The following is a 21,751-nucleotide window of genomic DNA, read 5'->3' as shown; positions in this document are numbered from 1 at the left end:
TTAACATTGCCAAAGAAATCTTTTTGGCATATTACCGTTCCGGATTGTATGGCGTGGAAGGCGATTAAGGGAACAAGCGCTTTCATCAATGTTCAACAATGAGGGTTGACGTCAGATAGGCAGCCGTTTACATTTTTTTATTACTTATATATATAAAGTCTCTAACACATTGGGTCTAAGTTACTAAACCAAAGATTTAGCTGAGGTCTTGCTAGTTTTTTTTTTATTAAATACTGAAATACCTTTGCTTCGATGATGGAAAAATATATAAGTATCTACTTAATATAGGTACTATGAACAGGAAATATATTACGCCGTGCTGAGATGAAAAGTGAGAGAGGAGAGATTGGGGCATATTCAAACTTAGAAACAAAACTGTTTTGTAAAATAAAAATAAATTTCTTCTTTTTAATGTTACCTTGACACATTGACAATTTATTTAACGTTAAAAAATACTTAGGGTTACAAAATACAGGTAAATGAGTTAATAAAAAACATAATTACCCATGTATGTACCTGTTTTTATTTAAAAATAATGTGATTTGGTCCGGTCAGTAAAAATTTATTTTGTTAAATACATACCGAAGCACTTCGCCCTAGATCATCAATTATTCGACTATTTTGATTCTTATGAGCTAAAAAATTACAAAAGTAATGTCAACTTTGGAGGAGGAAGATAGACTACCACTTTATCAATGCATATTTACGGAAGCCCTACCAAATAAGAGAACAGGTAATAATCCCTTGATGTCTAATTACAAACAAGTTTCAAAGTTAGCATGCAAGCTCGCCATGGCCGTATTTACAAAGATTTTTCAGGTTCCAAAATTTTGCTAATTTTGCAAATATGGTCGGTCACGGGCCATACCATAACATTACCATATAATTCTATGGAATAAGTCAAAGAAAAATAATCTAAAACTACGTAATGTCGCCAGAAGTGTTACTGATTATACACAATGTCTTAAAAAAAGTGATTTTTATTAAAAGATATGGCAACATAAAAGTTTCAACTTTTTTCTTTGATGGCAATACTATATCTACTGTCACTGTCAATATTCGCGCATTGAAAACAACACAACATTGCAAAACAAATACAAAAAATTAAATAATATTAGTCGCGTTCCTTGGTAGGGATGTGACATTGCTGATAAAAAATCGATTTTTATATAATCGATTAATTTTTTAAGTATGAAGAATCGATTAACAAATAATCGATTTTTCTTAAGAAAATAATCGATTTTATTATATTGATAGATTTTTTCCTAATTTTTCAATTTATGTCAAAATAAACGCCATTTACATTATATCAATAGATTTATTCATTAAAAATAAACAACAGAAACAGAAAGTTCTTATAAAATCAACACAAATTAAAGTTTTTAACAATCAAGTTTGAAAAATGAAGTTTCAGCAACGAATAATGAATAAAATATCAACCGAATGTCGGTAAAATACTGTTCATCGACTAATTCCATCTAGAGAATGTTTGATTAAATTAATCATCTAAACTGTTTTAAGAGCACAGAAAGAATGCACAGATGGCGTTGATGTAATATTATGGAGCTATGATAGTATTCTTTGGCAGTTCGTGTTCCGGGCTCCAAGCCAGAAGACAAAAACGTAATGTTGGAGTGCATTTATTGTATGATTATAAAAATCGATTTTTAATCGATTATTAATTTAAAAAAAATCATGTATAAAAATCGATTTTTCCTTTAAAAAAATCGATTTTTAATCGATTTTTTTCATAATCGATTTTTTTTTCACATTCCTATTCCTTGGGCTTGCTTATTCAGTTGCGGTTAATAAACATTTACCGGCTTAATTTACCTATCCATTTGTGATGTTACAATACAGTTGACTAATTAATTACATCACTGAAAAATGTCTCAAAGGTCCAATATTAAATCTAGAGTTAGAGTATGTAATAAACCTGTGTTTCATCTTCAAGACAAGAAAGCTGATGATAATGTGCTGTCCAATGGTGTGATCAAGTCTGCTCAGCGTACGGGACAGCTGAATTTATCAAATAAAGGTCTTGGATCAGGTGAGATTTATTTAATTTCCCATGTACCTGTGCACTCGGTCTCAAGGGCACGTTAATAATTGAATAGGTACCGATGTCGTAATGTAAGTCGTAATAGTATATTGTATGTGTTATTCAAACTAAGTATGTAATAGGCACATACATACATACATACATATAATCACGTCTATATCCCTTACGGGGTAGACAGAGCCAACAGTCCTGAGCGGACTGATAGGCCACGTTCAGCTATTTGGCTTTAAGATAGAATTGAGATTCGAATAGTGACAAGTTGCTAGCCTATCGCCTAAAAAAGAATCTCAAGTTTGTAAGCCTATCCCTTAGTCGCCTTTTACGACATCCATGGGAAAGAGATGGAGTGGTCCTATTCTTTTTTGGATTGGTGCCGGGAACCACACGGCAGATGTATAGGTAATAGGCACATGCATAACGGAATTCCTTTTTCAAAAAATAATTTCTGTTCTTATGTTCGTTTATCTGTGTTACGCGACTTCGTCCGAAATATTTAAGCCTACCTACGTTTGTCGTAAGATCCTGATTTTTCTTCAACTTAAATTTTCCTGGTGTGGTACCAACAGATAAAAGAATAGGACCACTTCATCTCTTTGCCATGGATGTCGTAAAAGGCCACAAAGGTATAGGCTTATAAACTTGGGATTCTTCTTTTAGGCGACGGGCTAGCAACCTGTCACTATTTGAGTCTTAATTTTACCACTAAGCCAAACAGCTTATCATGGCCTATCAGTCTTTTTAAGACAGTTAGCTCTCTCTACCCTGCAAGAGATATAGACATGGTTATGTATGTATATAAGTTAAATTTTACTTAAATCATCCTGGCATTTTAGCTGGGAAAGTGTAACAGGCAGGCTATGGTATTGTTTTTGTAATGAAATTTATTTCATGATTACTAGATTCAGTTGTCATGCAAGTTTTGCAAAAACCTTTTTTCAGTACCAGAAAAAGTGTGGAAAATTGAAGAAATAGTGTTAGATGACACAAAGGAAATTGACTTTGGAAGGTCTGACTCAAACAACTGGTGGAACATTGAGCCCCTGAAGACTTTGGACTTGAGCTCCAATGTGATAAAGACATTATCGCCTGATATAAAGTTCCTGCAGCATCTGGTCACTCTCAAGGTTTGACACAAATTTTGCATTGCTTATTTATATAAAATTTTTGGTTACAAGGCAAAAACCTAACAGATGAATATCACCTGTCAGTCTTTCAAGACTGCTGGCTCTGTCTACACTGTAAGGGATATAGAGGTGATTAAATGAATTAATGAAAAGCCAAAAACTTTATCATACAACAGTTAAGCAAACATTAATCATGGTAATTACTTATTGTGTGAAAATTGAGGAAACAATTAGTCCAACCATAAAAAATGTGTGAATCAAATTGTAGAAAATGTTCTTTTTTTTGCACAACTGTTATCGCATAAATTTTTTATGATGTAATGATAAATTCATATTTTTTTATTAAAACAACCTCTGATTGTTATATCAGATTTTAACCCAGAAAATACTGAACCATGTTGACATGGCCTAACAATTACAAAGAAGAGGTGTGAGACTACATATTTCCACTTGCAACATTTCCTGCATTCATTTTTCTCTTTAAAGAATAGAATAGATTAATTTTCTAAATTGGATATAAGGTATCACTTTGTTGTCACATCACTTAAATCTAATTATAACTGCTACCACTTCCGAAGCGCATGTGTAGAAGAAGCAGTGGAACAAACTACACCGCAGCACTAATGTAAGCTCAAGTCAAGAAATATATTTCAGCTCCACGACAATGCATTGACGAGTTTACCACACGAAATTGGTGAGCTCAAAAGCTTGTCTAACCTGAGCGTAGACCACAATAAGCTCAGTGTGCTGCCTAAGGAGTTCTACAAATTGACAGAGTTGCGTTGGCTGAGCATATCCCACAATGAGTTGACGAAGATTGAACCGGACTTTGGCGATTTGGTCATGTTGAAGTTTTTGGTATGTTTGTTTGCATTTAACACGTAAATAATTGATTTTATACAGTATAACCACTTTATGAGTTACACCAATGTATGTATATAAGCAGAAGTCTATTTTTTGTATGGCGCGAAAACATTTCAGCCTATCAGTCTATCAGAGCGCCATTGGCTTGCGAGAATTGCGTAGCTTGTTATAAAACATGGTTACAAATGAGCTACGAACGTACGTAAAGGTAACAAAACTCTTAGCTGTTGTACTACTATTATAAGCGAGACAGCAGGAAATATTTTGTTTTTAGATTTTAAGATCGAAATAGTTCAACATTTCATTCAAAGAAATTATTTAAAAAAAAAACAATATTTTTTTAAGTCTTAGAGCTGATCTGTATCTAAACTATATGATTTTTTGTTGTAGAGTTTATCACACAACAAGTTGACCTCATTGCCTCCGGGCATGGGCTACCTGGTGCGTCTGGTGGAGCTGAACCTGTCCAACAATCACCTGACCGAACTACCGCCTGATATAGTCAATCTGAGAGGTGATTTCTGTCTCCACTTTTTATCGTAAATTGATAGAATCTGTTTGATAGAGTGTGTTTGTTAGACATTTCAAATGATATCACAATACATACATACATTTCATTATAATAACGTTTATATCCTTTGCAGGGTAGATAGAGCTAACAGTCTTGGAAAGACTGAGACGTTCAGCTGTTTGGCTTAATGATGATTATATATTATTTAGATTCAAATCGTGACATGTTGCTAGTCTAACACCTACAAGAAAAATCTTATACAACATTCCTGGGAAAGATATGCCATGGTCCTATTACAGAGTGCCAGGAACCGCTCGGCACACAATATATCACGGTATTTTGTGGTTTTTCCAATCAATCTTAAAAAGAACTGATTGCTTTTAAATTTTGAAAATGATTTGCTGAGTTAATACATATGAATTATCCATATAAAAGATTTTGTTAGTATGAATCATGATAGTGAATTATCCTTATAAAACATTTTGTTAGTATGAATTTTGATGGTAAAGTTAAAGGGGTAATTGTTGTAATTAAATTCTGTGCATTAAGCAAAATAAAGTATGTAGTGAACGAGAGAGCAAGTGAAAACATGTAGCCTCTGCCTTCCACTTCGGGTAAGAGGCGTGAGTTTATTTAATTCTGCTAAAAGTTAAATCTGTTTCAGATCTCAAGAAATTGAATCTTTGTCATAATAACTTGAAGCAATTACCAGCTTTGGGCGAGCTTAGGAAAATGGAAATTCTCGACGCCAACCATAACGATATAGAAGTGTTGCCTGATGTTTACGGATGTACCGCGTTGAAAGAAGTGTACTTGGCCAACAATTTTATAAAGGTACAAACATAAATATAGAAAAAAAGGCATACGAAGTTTTACTATACGGTAAAATGAAGTACCAGTAGTATATGAGTCTACTAGAATCAAAAACCGCAATGTCCATAAAAACCAAAAACGTGTTATCTATGGTACATGAAACTCTAGATTTAAAAAAATATTTTCGTCCATTCAAAATCTAGCTAAAACCACAATGTCCAATAGAAATAAACGTTTAAAAATAAATGTTTGCAACAATATCAGCATTGTCCGCTCGCGTATGTATCCGAACTAGCATTGTCCATTACAGCCAATCACGATCGACCGCGGTCCGTAAAACAGTATGGCGGATTTTGGTGTCTATCGTAAGCAGTGCGCTCGGCTAATTTAATTTTTTAAGTTCAAAGACTGATTTGAGAGTTATAAAATATCGTTGAATATAAACTATGGAATGTTATCCACAAGTGGTTGACAATAAAAATGCAAGGAAACGAAGAGTTGATAGTGCAAATTGGAAGAAAAACAAGGAAAAAATTTACCGGTAAGTATAGTTGAACTACGTAGCTTTGATACTTGAATTTACATGTATTTAAAAAAAATATGTCGATGATGAAGTACGTATATAAATGTGTTTGCCAACCCATCTTCAAAGCGTGTACCCCCAAATGCAGTACTTTTAACTTACTTACGTACTTTACGTTACTTACACACTTTGACTCTTATCAACATTTCTACACACTTTTTATTTTAAATTGGGTACCTTCTTGGCTATTTTTTTATTAGTCCGTCTTTAGATCATCAAAAAATATGAGACAAGTATTTTTTCTTTTGTCATTTAGACAATAATATATAAAGATATAGCCTGATAAAGTTTCATAAAACGACCGAAAAAAAAATATGCTCAAAGTTTAATAGGTCAATTTTTGCTTTTTTTTTCCTAGCCTGTTGATGTTGGTTCCCACTGTTGGGCAACGGCCTCCCCTATTCTTTCACTCGTCTCTATCTATCTCTCTCAATTTTTGTTTAAATGACAAAAAAATACGTATGCCAAATTTTTTGGATATTATTCGTCGGTTATAATAGTTTGGTGATATTTTATGATATCAAACCTGTTAAATGTGTTTTAATAAAAAGAGACTAAATATCTACAGTCCTCAAACTTTGTTGTTCCAGGTACACTGCAAAGGACTTACCTGTTAAACCGTCATGTTTACATAAAGACAAAAAGCTGCAATGCTCTGATATTAGTATGAATGATCTGCAGTCTTTTCATGGATCGTTTTATGCTGTAACGGATAAAGTTAAACAAGATTTGTTCATACTCAAACATGTAGTAGCTGTACAAACAAAACGCCGTCGTCCTAGGTCTAATTCTATGCATTATAAACCTAGAGAAATGCAAAGGATGTACAGGATTTATTGTAGATCTCAAAAAAAGATGGTGTTCGTTTGCCAAAAAGCTTTTTTGCAAACATTGCATATAAAAAGATATCGGATAGAAAATGTGATAAAGAATTATTACTTAAAAGGAGAAGTCCCGAAAGAAAAACGTGGTGGTGACCATAAGTCACATAAGTACATCGAAAAAAAACGAAGTGTTATTTCATTTATAAAATCATTTAAATGTTCTGAGGCGCATTATTGTAGAGGCAATACTAAGCGTATGTATTTGCCGTCAGAATTATCGATAAATAAAATGGCTAAAATGTACAATGCTCAATCAGCTGATAATCTGAAAGTTAAAGCCTTATATTTCCGTAACATATTTAATACTTGTTTTAATTTGGGATTTGGCACGCCACGTGTTGATGCATGTTCTACATGCTTGCAACTGTCCGAGAAAATTAAAGTGGCGAATGAGACTGATAAAAATCAGTTAATGGTGCAAAAAACTGTGCACAAGAGACGTGCCAAAGCATTTTTTAATATGTTAAAGGCAGAAGATCCTTCAATTAAAATAATATCTTTCGATTGCCAGAAAAATATGGTTTTACCAAAAATTCCCGACCAAAGTACATACTATTCGAGACAGCTATATTTTTTTAATTTCACAATTGTAGAAGGCAATTCGAAATCACCATTAACAAGTAAAAATGTTTTTAGTTACTGCTGGACCGAAGATGAATTTGCAAAAGATGCAAATTTAATTTCATCTGCTGTTTATCATCAATTATCTAACACTGTTTTTACACCAGAATGTAAAACCCTTCGGATTATGGCCGACGGTTGCGGCGGACAAAATAAGAACTCAATTTTAATAGCAATGCTTTCAAAATGGTTAATTCATAATGCACCAATGCATATAAAGATTGTAGAAATTGTGTTCCCTGTAGTGGGACACTCGTTTCTTCCTGCTGACCGAGTCTTTGCTCGTATTGAAAAACAACTGCGAAAAATGGAAAATATATTAAATCCGAATGAATATATAGACGTCATAAGTCAACATGCAACGGTTATCAATGTAGGAAGAACATGTCAAATCTTTGACTGGAAAAGCACGGTAAAAGATATATTTAAAAATATTGGAACCTGGCATGTGCCTTTTTCTAAATGTAAAAGATTTTATTTAAAGAGGGCCAGCAGATCTAGTGATATGGTTGGTCTTCGAGGAGAACTACACTACAGACAAGACTTAGGCCAATATAAAAGTGTTTGCAAAAAAAATAAAACATCTGCAATGATTGCACCACGTATGATTACAAAGGGAGTTGATGTAAAACCCTTAAAACTTAGGGATGTCAGCAAATTACTTAAGACTCATTATGGTGACGATTGGCGAAGCTTCCCTAATTTGGTATATTTTGCTAATGTGGTACCACAAGAAATTTTGGTAAATGAAGGTGACGATGATAACCCTGAAGAGTCAATGTGCGAACTTCAAGAAGAGCTGCCGTCATTAATTATTTAGTTTTAGTACTTATGCTCAAAATAAACATTAACCTAAGCGTAGTATTGTTTGTTTGTTTTTCGTGTGTGTAAGTGGCCAACATGGTTTGGGTGGTTTTTTCAAGCCGCCTAAAGGCATCTGACATGGCTTAACGACTGCCATCTATGATGACAGCCGGGACCAACGCGTAGTATTCAGATGCATAGGACGAATATTGTACAAAATCCCATTCAAACTTCAACCCCCCCTACAACCCCACCCACTTATTTTTTGGAATTTAAAGTAGCCTATGTCCATCTCTGTGGTACAATACAACCTATTATAAAATTCATCGAAATCGGTTCAGCCGTTCAGCTGTGAAAAAGGAACAAACATACATACATACACACTTTCACAATTATAATATTAGTAATCGAAATCGGTTCAGCCGTTTAGCCGTGAAAAAGGAACATACATACATACATATACACTTTGGCATTAATATTAGTAAGGATACAGTGATAAAGTTGGTAAATTGGACATAATAGTTTTGTAGCTTTATGTATGCAAACTACTCAAGGATCAAAACTTTTTAGCAGATTACATTGAGAATAGGTATGTTTCAAAATTAGCAATGTCCAACAAGCGTATGAAACAGAGACAGCAAAATCCACTTGTATGTCTCAAAACCCGCAATGTCCCAACTGTTTTAATTAATTTAACTGTAGTAACATTACAAAGTCCATAATTTTAGATATAATGTAACATCCAGGAGATATCTGCAGCCATTCACAAAAATTACAGTTACCTATAACAAGCGAATAATTTATAATCAAATTATTATTATTTGTGAAAATACTCTAAAAGGGACATTGCTGTTTTTGATTCTAGTAGACTCATATATACACGCCTCACGCACACACTCTCAACAATAGTGTGACACTCGGCCGCCATTACGTCATAGATTATCACACGAAATGGCAAGTTATCTGTCACTCATACATGCGTACAACGCCGCCATTACGATGCTTCACTTTTTTTTGAGCCACACCCCGTCCGCCTTTTTTTCTAAGCCTATGGGCACAAATATATAATACTTTTTTTATAATTTGTAATTTGGATTTAATTTGAATTTCGTATTGGAAAGTCTACTTAGAATAAAAAAAATTGCAGGAAATTACAGAAGAGTTTTGTGATCAAATGCAACACTTGAACGTTTTAAATGTAAGAGACAACAAGATCGAGATTTTACCAGAGAATATATGTCTATTGAAATCGCTGAAACGATTAGACTTGACCAATAACAGTTTAAACAAGTAAGTGGATGGTAAAAATAAATATATTAAATACAGTTGTAATAATCAAATTATAACCGTAAGGCGTTCAGACGTGATATATGTATGTATATAATAAATTGTTTGTCGCAATTCAGACGCAAAATGACTCCAGCTATGGAAAATTTTCAAACTTGTCTTCTAATTCATATGTACTCGTACGAGCGAGCTTCTACATTTTCATTAATCTATAGTTCGCCGGTCGTTATCCGGCTCGAAGGACCAAATCGTGAAGTTAGGAACCTAATATTTGTCGAAGTTAGTAATTTTGGTCCATCGAGCCGGATCTTATGCTGGATGTTTAAATCTTTAAAATAGACGTTGCTGTTATTAAAGAGCCATTTAGTTGTTTTTCGCTGTAGGATAACATATCCAAAGGACGGATAAAAGCAGGTTGACTAAGCAAATGTACAAATGCCTTACACAAGAAATATCTAAATAATTTGAAGCCAAGGCAATTGAAACTTCGACCAGAAACAATAGCTACACTGCATAGAGCAATATCTTCCATTTCGTTTCCACCTCATCAGCTTGAAATCTCTTCCAGATTGCCAAGGAACCTAGGCCTCCTCACACAACTGCAGAGTATAAACATGGAGGGGAACAAGCTGTCCTTCGTGAGGCAGGACGTCATCAGCGGAGGCACCGACAGGATGATGAAATTCCTCCGGGATCGCATTTCTGAGGAGTTGGTGGAGGAAACCAGGGTCCTAAACAATGAATGGCCCGATAAGTGAGTATACTATATCCATATCGCAAGAACAAGCTTTAGTATATAATGGATATCAGAAGTGGGATCGATCGTAGATAGTGTATATATATATATATATATCCAAGGTCCAAGGGGGAGTCAAGCGTAACCTAAGCGTTCGTCAAGAAAACGCTCTAAGCCTCTGACATTCCAACTCCACTCTCACCTTCACGCGGTGGACCCTGTTAAGTTGAGCAACCCTGCCAAAGATTGGGTACCAATCCCAGTGGGAGGCAGGGTCAACGAACAGAGAGAGACAGGGGGGACCAGTAGGGCAAGTTTTTGGCTTACTGGTCTAGTAACCTTTAGAGATGGAAGTGTTACTTGGGCAGGTAGCGGAAGAGCCGACAAATAAGGCCAACGGTAGCGCCCACAGTCCTAGTCAGCTGGACTACATCTCACTCACCGGGACGTCCTGGGCAGGCGGGTGAGTTAAAAGCCTAAACCCTTCAAACTCAAAATGGAAGTACAGACACAGAAATGGCCCCGAGTTCCCAGCGGAGAGGCGACACTCAGCAAAGGCAGGAGCATGAGTTCTTGCCAGTCCAGGGGTGCTAAGAATCCCTGGGAGTATTCAAACTGCCGAAAGAAAAACAAAAATATCGACAAAGGAACCAAACTATGTATCGGAACATACAATGCAAGGACCTTGAACACCGAAGGAAGTATGGAGGAATTGCACCAAGAACTAGACAAGATAAACTGGCATATCCTAGGTCTGTCAGAGGTCAGGCGACCGGGCGAAGAATGTTTAAAACTAAAAGCAGGACATACCCTCTACTATCGAGGCAGAGACAATGGGAAGAAAGAACACGGCGTAGGGATTTTGATACACAAAAGTCTTGAGGAACAGATAGTATCAACAGGATCAACATCCGAAAGAGTAGTGTATGTTATTATGAGCCTATCCAAGAAAATCACCATCAAGTTGGTGCAAGTCTACGCACCGACAAGTACAGCCCCTGACGCCGAAATACATACACTGTATGAGGATATTGAAAAAGCTTTTCAAATCAGGAAAACCACATACACCTTCCTCATTGGTGATTTTAATGCCAAAGTAGGGAAAAGAGAAGAACTGTCGGAAACATTCATGGGAAAATTTGGATTTGGAGACCGTAATCCTAGAGGTAGGGTTCTTGTCAGCTTTCTTCAGTGTCATAAATTATACCACCTAAGCTCCTATTATGAGAAAAGACCAGAAAGGAAATGGACTTGGCTTTCCCCAGGCGGACGACACAAGAACGAGATAGACTACATTTTTAGTTCTCACAGGTATATAGTACAGGATGTCAGTGTGTTGAATAAATTTAATACCCGTAGTGACCACCGTCTGGTTAGAGCCACATTATACATCAATGCAAAGCTGGCACGATACACGTCCCTAAAAAAGGCAAATTCTAACAAGATCGATACTGTTAGCCTGAAAATAAACGCTGAACAATATAGAGCCCTGCTCGAAAAATCCATCCCTGACAAACCTCTCGAAGCATTGACCATAGACGAACTGAACAGCCACCTAAGTAAGACCATGATAAATGCAGCAACAGAAATAGCTAAAAGAAAACCAAATTCGCACAATAAGCTATCAGAGGAAACTAAAGCGCTACTACAAAAAAGAAGGGAAATGGTCAGGAATAGCAATAAGTACAAAGACCTGTGCAAACTTGTACGATCAAAAGTGGAGAAAGACATCAGGGAGTACAAGGAAAGGAAAGTAAGGGCCATAATAGAACGACACAGGGGACCAAAAGTGTTTAGGAAGCAACTCGAGCCCGGCTGCCAAGTTATCGCCAAACTAAAAACCAAAGATGGGAACTTGATTGTGGACAGATTGCAAGTGCTTAAGGTGATAGAACACTACTACTCCAACCTCTACGCTCAAAAAACTAAAGAACCAGACCACACCAACCGCTTAACTATTAGAAATGTAGGATCAGAAGATATTCCTGAAATGGTCAGGAATAGCAATAAGTACAAAGACCTGTGCAAACTTGTACGATCAAAAGTGGAGAAAGACATCAGGGAGTACAAGGAAAGGAAAGTAAGGGCCATAATAGAACGACACAGGGGACCAAAAGTGTTTAGGAAGCAACTCGAGCCCGGCTGCCAAGTTATCGCCAAACTAAAAACCAAAGATGGGAACTTGATTGTGGACAGATTGCAAGTGCTTAAGGTGATAGAACACTACTACTCCAACCTCTACGCTCAAAAAACTAAAGAACCAGACCACACCAACCGCTTAACTATTAGAAATGTAGGATCAGAAGATATTCCTGAAATAACGAAAGAGGAAGTAATGTTTGCTCTTTCCAAACTTAAAAATGGAAAAGCGAGTGGCGAAGACGGGATACTGCCCGAAATGCTCAAGGAAGGCGGAGAAAAACTCTTGGATGCCCTAATAGTTCTCTTCAACAGATGCCTACATTCAGGAGATCTACCGGAAGATTGGAATAGCGCTGTGGTAATTATACTGTACAAGAAAGGATGCAAGACGGACTTGAATAATTATAGACCCATAAGTCTGCTATCACAAACCTACAAGCTCTTCTCCAAGATTATCACCACCAGGATAACACCTAAACTGGACTTCTACCAACCAATCGAGCAAGCAGGCTTTAGAGCGGGATACAGCACAATAGAGCACATTCTGGCAATGAGAGTCCTCATCGAGAAAACTACCGAGTATCAAATGCCACTGTGGTTGGCATTCATTGACTACAAAAAGGCGTTCGACAGCGTGGAAACTTGGGCCGTACATAACTCGCTAAGGAACGCAAGAGTTGATCATAGATACAACCAGCTGATCGCCAGAGTTTACCAAAACGCTAAAATGAAAGTGTCAATACCGCAGATGACAAACCCTATTAACATCAAAAGGGGAGTAAGACAGGGGGATAACCTATCGCCTAAATTGTTTACGCTGGTTGTCGAGGACGTATTTAAAAAACTGAATTGGCAAAAACGAGGTATTTCCTTTCCATATCAGGTGCACGTTTAACCAACCTTCGATTCGCGGACGACATAGTCTTATTTGCTGACAACCCTACTGAACTACAAGAGATGATCGAGGACCTACACAACACATCATTACGAGTAGGACTGGAGATGAACCTCGATAAGACCAAAGTTATGACATCCGAACAACAAAACAACATCAGGATTGAAGTAGGAGGGACAGAAATTGAGCAAGTCCAAAAGTATGTGTACTTGGGTCAAGAAATTAAAATAGGCAAAGAGAACCAGTGTAACGAAATCGACAGACGAATAAGACTGGGGTGGGCAGCCTACTCCAAGCTTGAATATGTTTTTAACATGAACCTGACGTCACAACAAAAAGCCCAAATTTTCGACCAGTGCATACTACCCGTCCTGACATATGGCGCCGAAACCTGGGTGACTACCCAAGAAGTGATACACAAGCTTGGGGTGGCACAAAGGCATATGGAGCGGAAAATTGTAGGCGTCTGTCTGAAAGACCGTGTGACCAATAAGGACCTAAGACGGCGCAGCAAAGTCACGGATGTCGGCAGAAGAGTTGCGAAGCTCAAGTGGGAGTGGGCTGGTCATATTGCCAGGAAGTCTGAATCTTGGTGCAAAAGATTGCTAGACTGGAGACCTTGGGACCAAAAGCGACCCAGGGGAAGGCCACAAATGAGATGGAAAGACGACATCAAGCAGGTGGCGGGCAGCAATTGGACTCTTACTGCCCAAAATAGAGAAGAATGGAAGGAGATGAAGGAGGCCTACATCAGAATGCTGATAGAAGAAGGCTAAGAAGAAGAAGAAGAAGAGATATATATATATATATATATATACCGAACAAATTACACAGATTTAGTTAGCCTCGAAATAAGTTCGAGACTTGTGTTACGAGATACTAACTCAACGATACTATATTTTATGATGAATACTTATATAGATAAACATCCAAGACCCTGGGCCAATCAGAGAAAGTGTATAGTGATATCAGAAGTGGGATCGATCGTAGATAGTGTATAGTGATATCAAAAGTGGGATCGATCGTAGATAGTGTATAGTGGTATCAGAAGAGGCATCGATCGAAGATAGTGTACAGTAATATCAGAAGTGGCATCGATCGTATATAGTGTATAGTGATATCAGAAATGGGATGGAAATTAATTTACCAATATTGTTATTCTCTCTCTCTCTACCTCCTGCCTTAAGTCCCGGTTGCATTCCTCATCACTTTGGAGAGGAACCCGGGTGTGAGCCTTTGACCATGGATCCTGGATTGGGTGAGTCAAGATTTTACACGAAGCGACTCCGCATTTGAGCCTCGCAGGGGAACCTTACCCGTATTGGATCGATCATGGTTACACATCCAGTTGCCTGAATGTGCAAGGTTTCGTCACGATGTTTTCCATCACCTTAAGAGCATCATCGATTAGTATTCAAACTAATGTAAATAACTTATAAAATAGTCACTGGTACATTGGCCGTGGTGAGATTCGAACCTGTGTCTCCCCGCGCATCACGTATTTTAACCGGCCTCCTTACCGATTCGACCATCGACGCTCTTTTCAAATATGCCAATATAGTTATTCTATTCTATATTATTTATTTATTTACTAATTTATGTACACAGAAAACATCGAGACTGATAAACACAAGAAACAAAATTACAAAGGTTCTGCTTATTTCAAAAGAAATCTCTTCCAGCAGACCCGAGATAGGACTTGATGGAAAGTGTGACAGGCGTGTACTCCACTCACACAACTAATAATAGACATACATACACAAATACATAAATAAAATATAATAAAATGCATATATAAATACAAAATAATAAACTTACATAAAGTATATACAATATATATCTACCAAATTAGCAAGGCTTGGAGAGGTAATAATTTTTAATTAATTATTGTTCCGTTTTGTTCCAGGTACACATTGAAGAAGAGTCAAGCTCTAATGTTGCCGGGTAAAAATTTACAGTCGATCCCGGAGGAAGTGTTCTCGGCGGCCGCGGCGGCAGAAGTTCACATCGCGGACTTGTCCCGGAACAAGATCGCACAGCTACCGGACGGGTAACACTATTCATTCATTCATTCGTTCATACAATCAAAGTTAGTAATGTAAATTCATAAGACTATATTCTGCATGCCATCTGTGGCTGAATGTTAAGTGCTTTAAACAAATGTAACAACTGTATTATGACTCGTTCAATGCATAATAAATCATTCATTCATTCATTCATACAATCACGTCTATATCCCTTGCCAGCTGACTTGAAAGACTGATAAGCCACGTTCAGCTGTTAGGCTTAACGATAGAATTGAGATTCAAATAGTGACAGGTTGCTAGCCCATCGCCTGTAAGAAGAATCCCAAGTTTATAAGCCTATCCCACAGTCGCCTTTAACGACATCCGTGGGAAAGAGATGGGAGTGGTTTAATTCTTTTTTTTATATTGACTCCGGGAACCACATGAACCGCACTTTCCCATAGACAAATCTCAATTCTATAGATAAATAAAGATAAATATATACAAGACAAATTACAAAGATTGAGTAAGCCTCGAAGTAAGTTCGAGACTTGTGTTACGAGATACTAACTCAATGATACTTTATTTTATAATAAATACTTATATAGAAAAACATCCAACACCCAGGCCATTCAGAAAAAGTTCTTTTTTCATCACGCCCTGGCCGGGATTCGAACCCGGGACCTCCGATGTCACAGACAAGCGTACTGCCGCTGCGCCACAGAGGCCGTCATAAGCCTAAGCAGCTGGACGTGGCCTTTCAGTCTTTTCAAGGCTCTGTCTACCCCGCAAGGAATATAGATAAGATTATATGTGTGTATCAGAACAGTATTCAATCTTTGCTTAACTTGCATTTACATACATACATACATACATACATATGATCACGTCTTTATCCCTTACGGGGTAGACAGAGCCAACAGTCTTGAAAAGACTGATAGGCCACGCTCAGCTGTTTGGCTTAATGATAGAATTGAGATTCAAATAGTGACGGGTTGCTAGCCCATCGCCTAAAAGAAGAATCCCAAGTTTATAAGCCTATCCCTTAGTCGCCTTTTACGACATCCATGGGAACGAGATGGAGTGGTCGTATTCTTTTTTTTATTGGTGCCGGCAACCACACGGCACTTGCATTTAAATCGAAGTAATCAATTCTTGTTACAGCGTGTTCCAACTCAAAGACACGTTATCACAATTGATGTTATCTTCAAACTGTCTTACGTCCATACCGCCCGGCATAAGATGCCTGAGTCACCTGCAATACCTGGATTTGAGCAAGAATTGCCTGGCGGACCTGCCCATAGACCTGGGGAATTTGAAGAGTTTGAGAGAGCTGGTCATTTCTAATAATAAGTGAGTATTTTGTTTATCATCATAAAACAATTCGTTTTTGTGTTTAGTAGACCATTTATCGAGGCAGGCTTTAGGCTATTTATCATCACGCTGCAACTATTAGGAGCGAAGAAATAATGGAAAATATGAAAAAAAGACGGGGAAATTTATTCATCCTTGAGGGCTTCAATGATGCCCAAAATAACTATTCCACGCGGACGAAGTCGCGGGCACAGCTAGTTATGTATATAAAATTTACAATCCTACTTAATATTTAAATGCGAAAGTTTGTGAGTATGCCAGGATTTCAGTATAAATAAATAAATAAATAATAAATAAATATATACGGGACAAATTACACTGATTGAGTTAGCCTCGAAGTAAGTTCGAAACTTGTGTTACGAGATACTAACTCAACGATACTATATTTTATAATAAATACTTATATAGATAAACATCCAAGACCCAGGACAATCAGAAAAAGTTCTTTTCTCATCATGCCTTGACCGGGATTCGAACCCGGGACCTCCGGTGTCACAGACAAGCGTACTACCGCTGAGCCACAGAGGCCGTCAGTATTGATGTTTGTTGCTCTTTCACGCAAAAACTACTGAACCGATCACGATGAAATTTGGCATGTAGGTAGCTGAAGACCCAGAATAAAATATAGGCTTTTTGTCCCGGAGTTCCCGCGGGATTGATAGGGTTTCCATGCGGACGAAGTCGCGGGCGGCCTCTAGTGCACTATTATGGGAGATACCTTATTATATGACACTTAATTTATTAATTATAATAATAATAATGTATTCTATCGTCCACATTTCTAATTCCAAGTTTGGATTACTGTGAATTTGACGTTATTGAGGAATTACTGTATTATTTATTTATTTTGTACATCAAGGAAAAAAGAAATAAAAATAGATCTTAAAATACATACATACATAAAATCACGCCTCTTTTCCGGAGGGGTAGGCAGAGACTACCTCTTTCCACTTGCCACGATCTCTGCATACATCCTTCGCTTCATCCACATTCATAAGTCTCTTCATGCAAGCTCGGCGGTTTCGGATACTTTTGACCTGACCCTTTACCAGGACGTTCGTCTAGATCTTAAAATAAAGAGAAAATATATAATAAAAACAACGGCACTGCTATAGTGCAGTTTGTTACCGCTTCTTCTGCAATTACAATTGTCTATTAATCCAAGGTTTCCAAAAATACCCCGGTGCGTGTACGAGCTGGAGAATTTAGAGATACTCCTGGCGGCTGATAACCAGATAGAAGAGATCAACGTGTCATCAGACGCGCTCGCCAAGCTGAGGAGACTGGCGGTGCTGGACCTGGCCAATAACAGCATCGTCACAGTTCCTCCAGAGCTTGGCAACTTCACGCATTTGCGGTGAGTTTTTGACGCGTTTGCATTGAGTTTTTGTAGGTTTGCGTCGAGTTTGCGGTGAGTTCTCAATTTGTATCCTAAAGCTGGTGGTTCTCGACCTCGCTAACGGCAGCATCGTGACAGTGCCGCCAGAGCTTGGCAACTTCACGCATTTGCGGTGAGTTTTTGACGTGTTTGCATTGAGTTTTTGTAGGTTTGCGTCGAGTTTGCGGTGAGTTCTTAATTTGTATCTTAAAGTCGGCAGTTCTGGACCTCGCTTACGACAGCATCGTGATAGTGCCACCAGAACTTGGCAAATTCACGCATTTGCGGTGAGTTTTTGTAGGTTTGCATCAAGTTTGCGGTGCGTTCTTAATTTGTATCCTTTGTGGCCTTTCAGTCTTTTCAAGTCTGCCGGATCTGTCTACCCCGCGACGGTTATTGACGTGACTATATGCATGTATTAATTAAGAGTAAGATTTTAAAGATTAAGTTTGATTTTTATATTATGCTCCATTAAAAATAATATCTTTCCTTCTTTCTATTCATCGCAGATCCTTGGAGTTGATGGGTAATTGTTTCCGAGCGCCGCGACACGCCATACTAGCTAAAGGCACCGCGTCCATATTGTCCTATCTCAGAGATCGCATCCCGACGTAATGATTATTAAAAATATTTTTTTTTTCTTGCCAACCAGTATCCACCAGTAAAAATGTAGTTATAATTTTTTGTCATATCATCTCGGTGTGAGTAGACCATTAAATGAAAATGATTTGAATAAAGAACGAAGATCATCGTAATGTTTGATTGAAATATTTATAAGGTAATAATTTACAATTTTAAAAACAGCCGATATTTTGAATGTTTGTTTATACTGATAGCCAAGGAAAATTCCTTTATTTTAAAGAAGTCTTCTTTATTAATGCATTTATTATTTTCCTCACACGAGGACGGTATGTTTAACGCCTTCCGAGCTAAATTCATAATATTCTAAAGAAAATTGGGCGCAGTTATGTCATTATTATTTTTGAATAAAGGTATTAAGAACATCAAAATATTAGTATTTAGTAACCAAAAAAAATATTTTTTTTTTAATTCGGCCTTGTTTTAATTAACAAATTTAAATGGCGGCGGAACTATAAAATAAAATAATAAAAAATATTTCACGAAAAAAATGTACCTAAGGTGTTCAATGTATCACTCCTTCCGCGTGGGTTTAATTGTAAAGCTGTGGTCACATTAGCGTAGCATAGCTTCCGCACTTGAGAATGTGTTTTGTGTGACATCACGCTTATGTGAAATGATAACGCTTAGAAGACATTGTAACGCTGTTATGTATATCATATCTACTAGTCTATTAATATGACATTATATTTTTGTAACCCATTTATGAAACAAAAATATACGCTAGTGCCATCGTGACATTTGTTCCTTTCCTGGTCAATATAAATAGCCTATTAAAAATAAAAAAAGATCTTTGAAATATTAAATGTTATTAATGCCTAAATAATATCTGACAAGTATGTATGAAGTGAAGTCAGATGAAATTTTGCTTAAAAATAGTGTACTATATTTTGTTGATAATAATGCCGGTGTGTACGCGCCTTTGCAAATTGAAAGCAGGCTGTTTACGCAGTAACGACCTCCTTTGCAGATTCCGAGCGGTAACTTGCGCATGCGTAATTTAAAAATAAAATGTTGTATTGTAATAAGAAATTTGCATAATCATAATTTCGCCACGAGCAAATGGAGATTTGAATGAGCATTCTATGATGGAATCCTAATTCAAAAATTTTATCTCTATGGCACTTAAAGGGGTTCTATTCTGAAATTTGATATTTTTTTTCGTTCGACGCGAGTTTTTTTTTTCGAGAATGCATTTTTATTGCTCATGTTTTCTTTATTACAATTTCAGTATTAGAAAGAATAACATGTCTCTCTTTGCCTCTTGTTTTGTTGATTATTACAAAAAAAATATTTGGATTATTATTTGTTATATTATGAGTTTGTTGTTATTAGTTTTTTTAAGCTTGTGTAAATTATATAGTTATACAGATATACCAAGGTTGTGATATGTGTAAAATATTGCAGCTGTTATGCATTGTAAATTAATTATGAAGTTGACTATTGCGAAATTATGGATCTACTTATAGCGTTGTCTGTTTAAAGAACGGAATATTAATATTGATTGCCAAATGTTACTGACATGTTCAAGATATTATGCATGATATTTTTGATGTAATGTTTTGATATATCTGCCTGTTGGTCTCAGTATAAAATGAAGATTATTGCTCTCGGGTGAATATGATGAGTATTATTTTAAGTTATTTGCTATTTTCACGTAAATCAAATTGATAAGAACCATGTTTGTTATCTAGACACAGTTATAATTTATTGCATTTTTGCTGCAATATGCCTAATATAATTAGAATGAAAATCAAATTTATCACATAAATATTTAATTGGAATTTCTTGAGTTAAAATACGTATCTAAGTGAACATATCTCATAAAGTCAATCAAGGGAGCAATATTACTTTTCATTGGCTTTTGGCTACGCAGAATATACTATGTATAATCTAGTTATAGTGTATCAAGATATATACAAACAGTATTAAGATAAAATTTGAACACGCCAAATGATTGTGATTTGTCAGTCAAGCGTCGCATATTGTGCTATAAAACTTCGATTCCATGCATTATGTTATGTAAATATATTTGAGATTACACATTGTATACATGTTTACAAGAAATAAACGAATAGTGACAGGTTCCTAGTTCATAGCGTAAAATATATCCCAAGATTATCTGGCCTTATTCCATCGTGGCGTTCCAGTCTTTTCGCTATTGTTGATTCTGTCAACCCCGTAAGGAATAAGATGTAATGATAAGTATGTATGTTATTATCTTTGAAATAAGTCATAAAAAAAAACCAATTGAAGCATACAATGAAAACTGTTTGAAAATCTCGAACGACAAATTATCGTCCGGATTTCAGTGTGACGCCTAAATAATCGTATGAAATCGAATGTAGCTATTTTGAGAATATTTACTTTTGTTCCTTTGACTTTGCCATGCTTAATTCATGTTATTGAATTATGATTTAGATTTACAATTCACGATAGTCCAGTCACCCAAACCAAAGTTGAATCGTTACCTGATATAATAATACGTTACTACTAAAAATAATATAAGTCAAAATTAACCTGAAAAAATTGCACAAAAAATTAAAATGATTATGTTTAATCGTAATAATTACTTGTGATTTATGAAATTTGTGATTGCTAATATAAATATATGTATGCATTGCACTCGGAAGTTTTATTTATATACCCTGTATGATGACCCAATCCAGGATCCATGGTCAAAGGCATACCCCGGGCTCCTCTCCAGAGTGGTGAGGATGCAACCGGGACTAAAGCCAGGAGGAAGAAGGAACACTGAGTCAGTATGAGGGATAGTTGAAACTAAGATTTATGGATCGTAGCTAAGTAGAGGAGAAACTGAAAGATAGATTCTTTTTGAATTATTACAATACATTTTGTTAGTGTAGGACTTAGCTAAATAATCTACTGTTTTTTTTATAGTATCAATGTAATACATAAAATACAATATTTATACATTGCTAGTAGAAATAGGAAATATATCTACCACAAATAAAGGATGAAACTTAAATTAACATTGATAAGCTTTCTTGGAATTAAAAACAAAGAG

The 21,751-nt window shown here is 36.4% G+C and overlaps 1 protein-coding gene across 2 annotated transcripts; it reads left to right on the top strand.

Moving 5' to 3' along the window:
- Window positions 1-1,056: 1,056 nt before the first annotated feature.
- Window positions 1,057-21,331, top strand: LOC106132839 (leucine-rich repeat-containing protein 40). 2 transcript variants are annotated; one of them, XM_060948016.1, is made up of 12 exons: window positions 1,057-1,131; window positions 1,786-2,050; window positions 3,002-3,186; window positions 3,841-4,044; window positions 4,441-4,564; window positions 5,226-5,395; window positions 9,414-9,556; window positions 10,122-10,307; window positions 15,233-15,376; window positions 16,497-16,685; window positions 17,872-18,063; window positions 18,594-21,331. In XM_060948016.1, exons 2-12 carry the CDS (start codon window positions 1,888-1,890, stop codon window positions 18,697-18,699), a joined length of 1,806 nt encoding a protein of 601 aa, XP_060803999.1. In that variant the 5' UTR covers window positions 1,057-1,131; window positions 1,786-1,887; the 3' UTR covers window positions 18,700-21,331. The 2 variants fall into 2 exon arrangements, with proteins under 2 accessions (XP_060803999.1, XP_013187836.1); XM_013332382.2 differs by lacking the exon at window positions 1,057-1,131 and having other exon boundaries at window positions 1,784-2,050.
- Window positions 21,332-21,751: the final 420 nt, after the last annotated feature.

Source organism: Amyelois transitella, chromosome 14 (genome assembly GCF_032362555.1).
Source record: "Amyelois transitella isolate CPQ chromosome 14, ilAmyTran1.1, whole genome shotgun sequence".
In the NCBI taxonomy this organism is placed as follows: domain Eukaryota; kingdom Metazoa; phylum Arthropoda; class Insecta; order Lepidoptera; family Pyralidae; genus Amyelois; species Amyelois transitella.
This window is presented reverse-complemented; position numbering and strand designations above follow the sequence as displayed.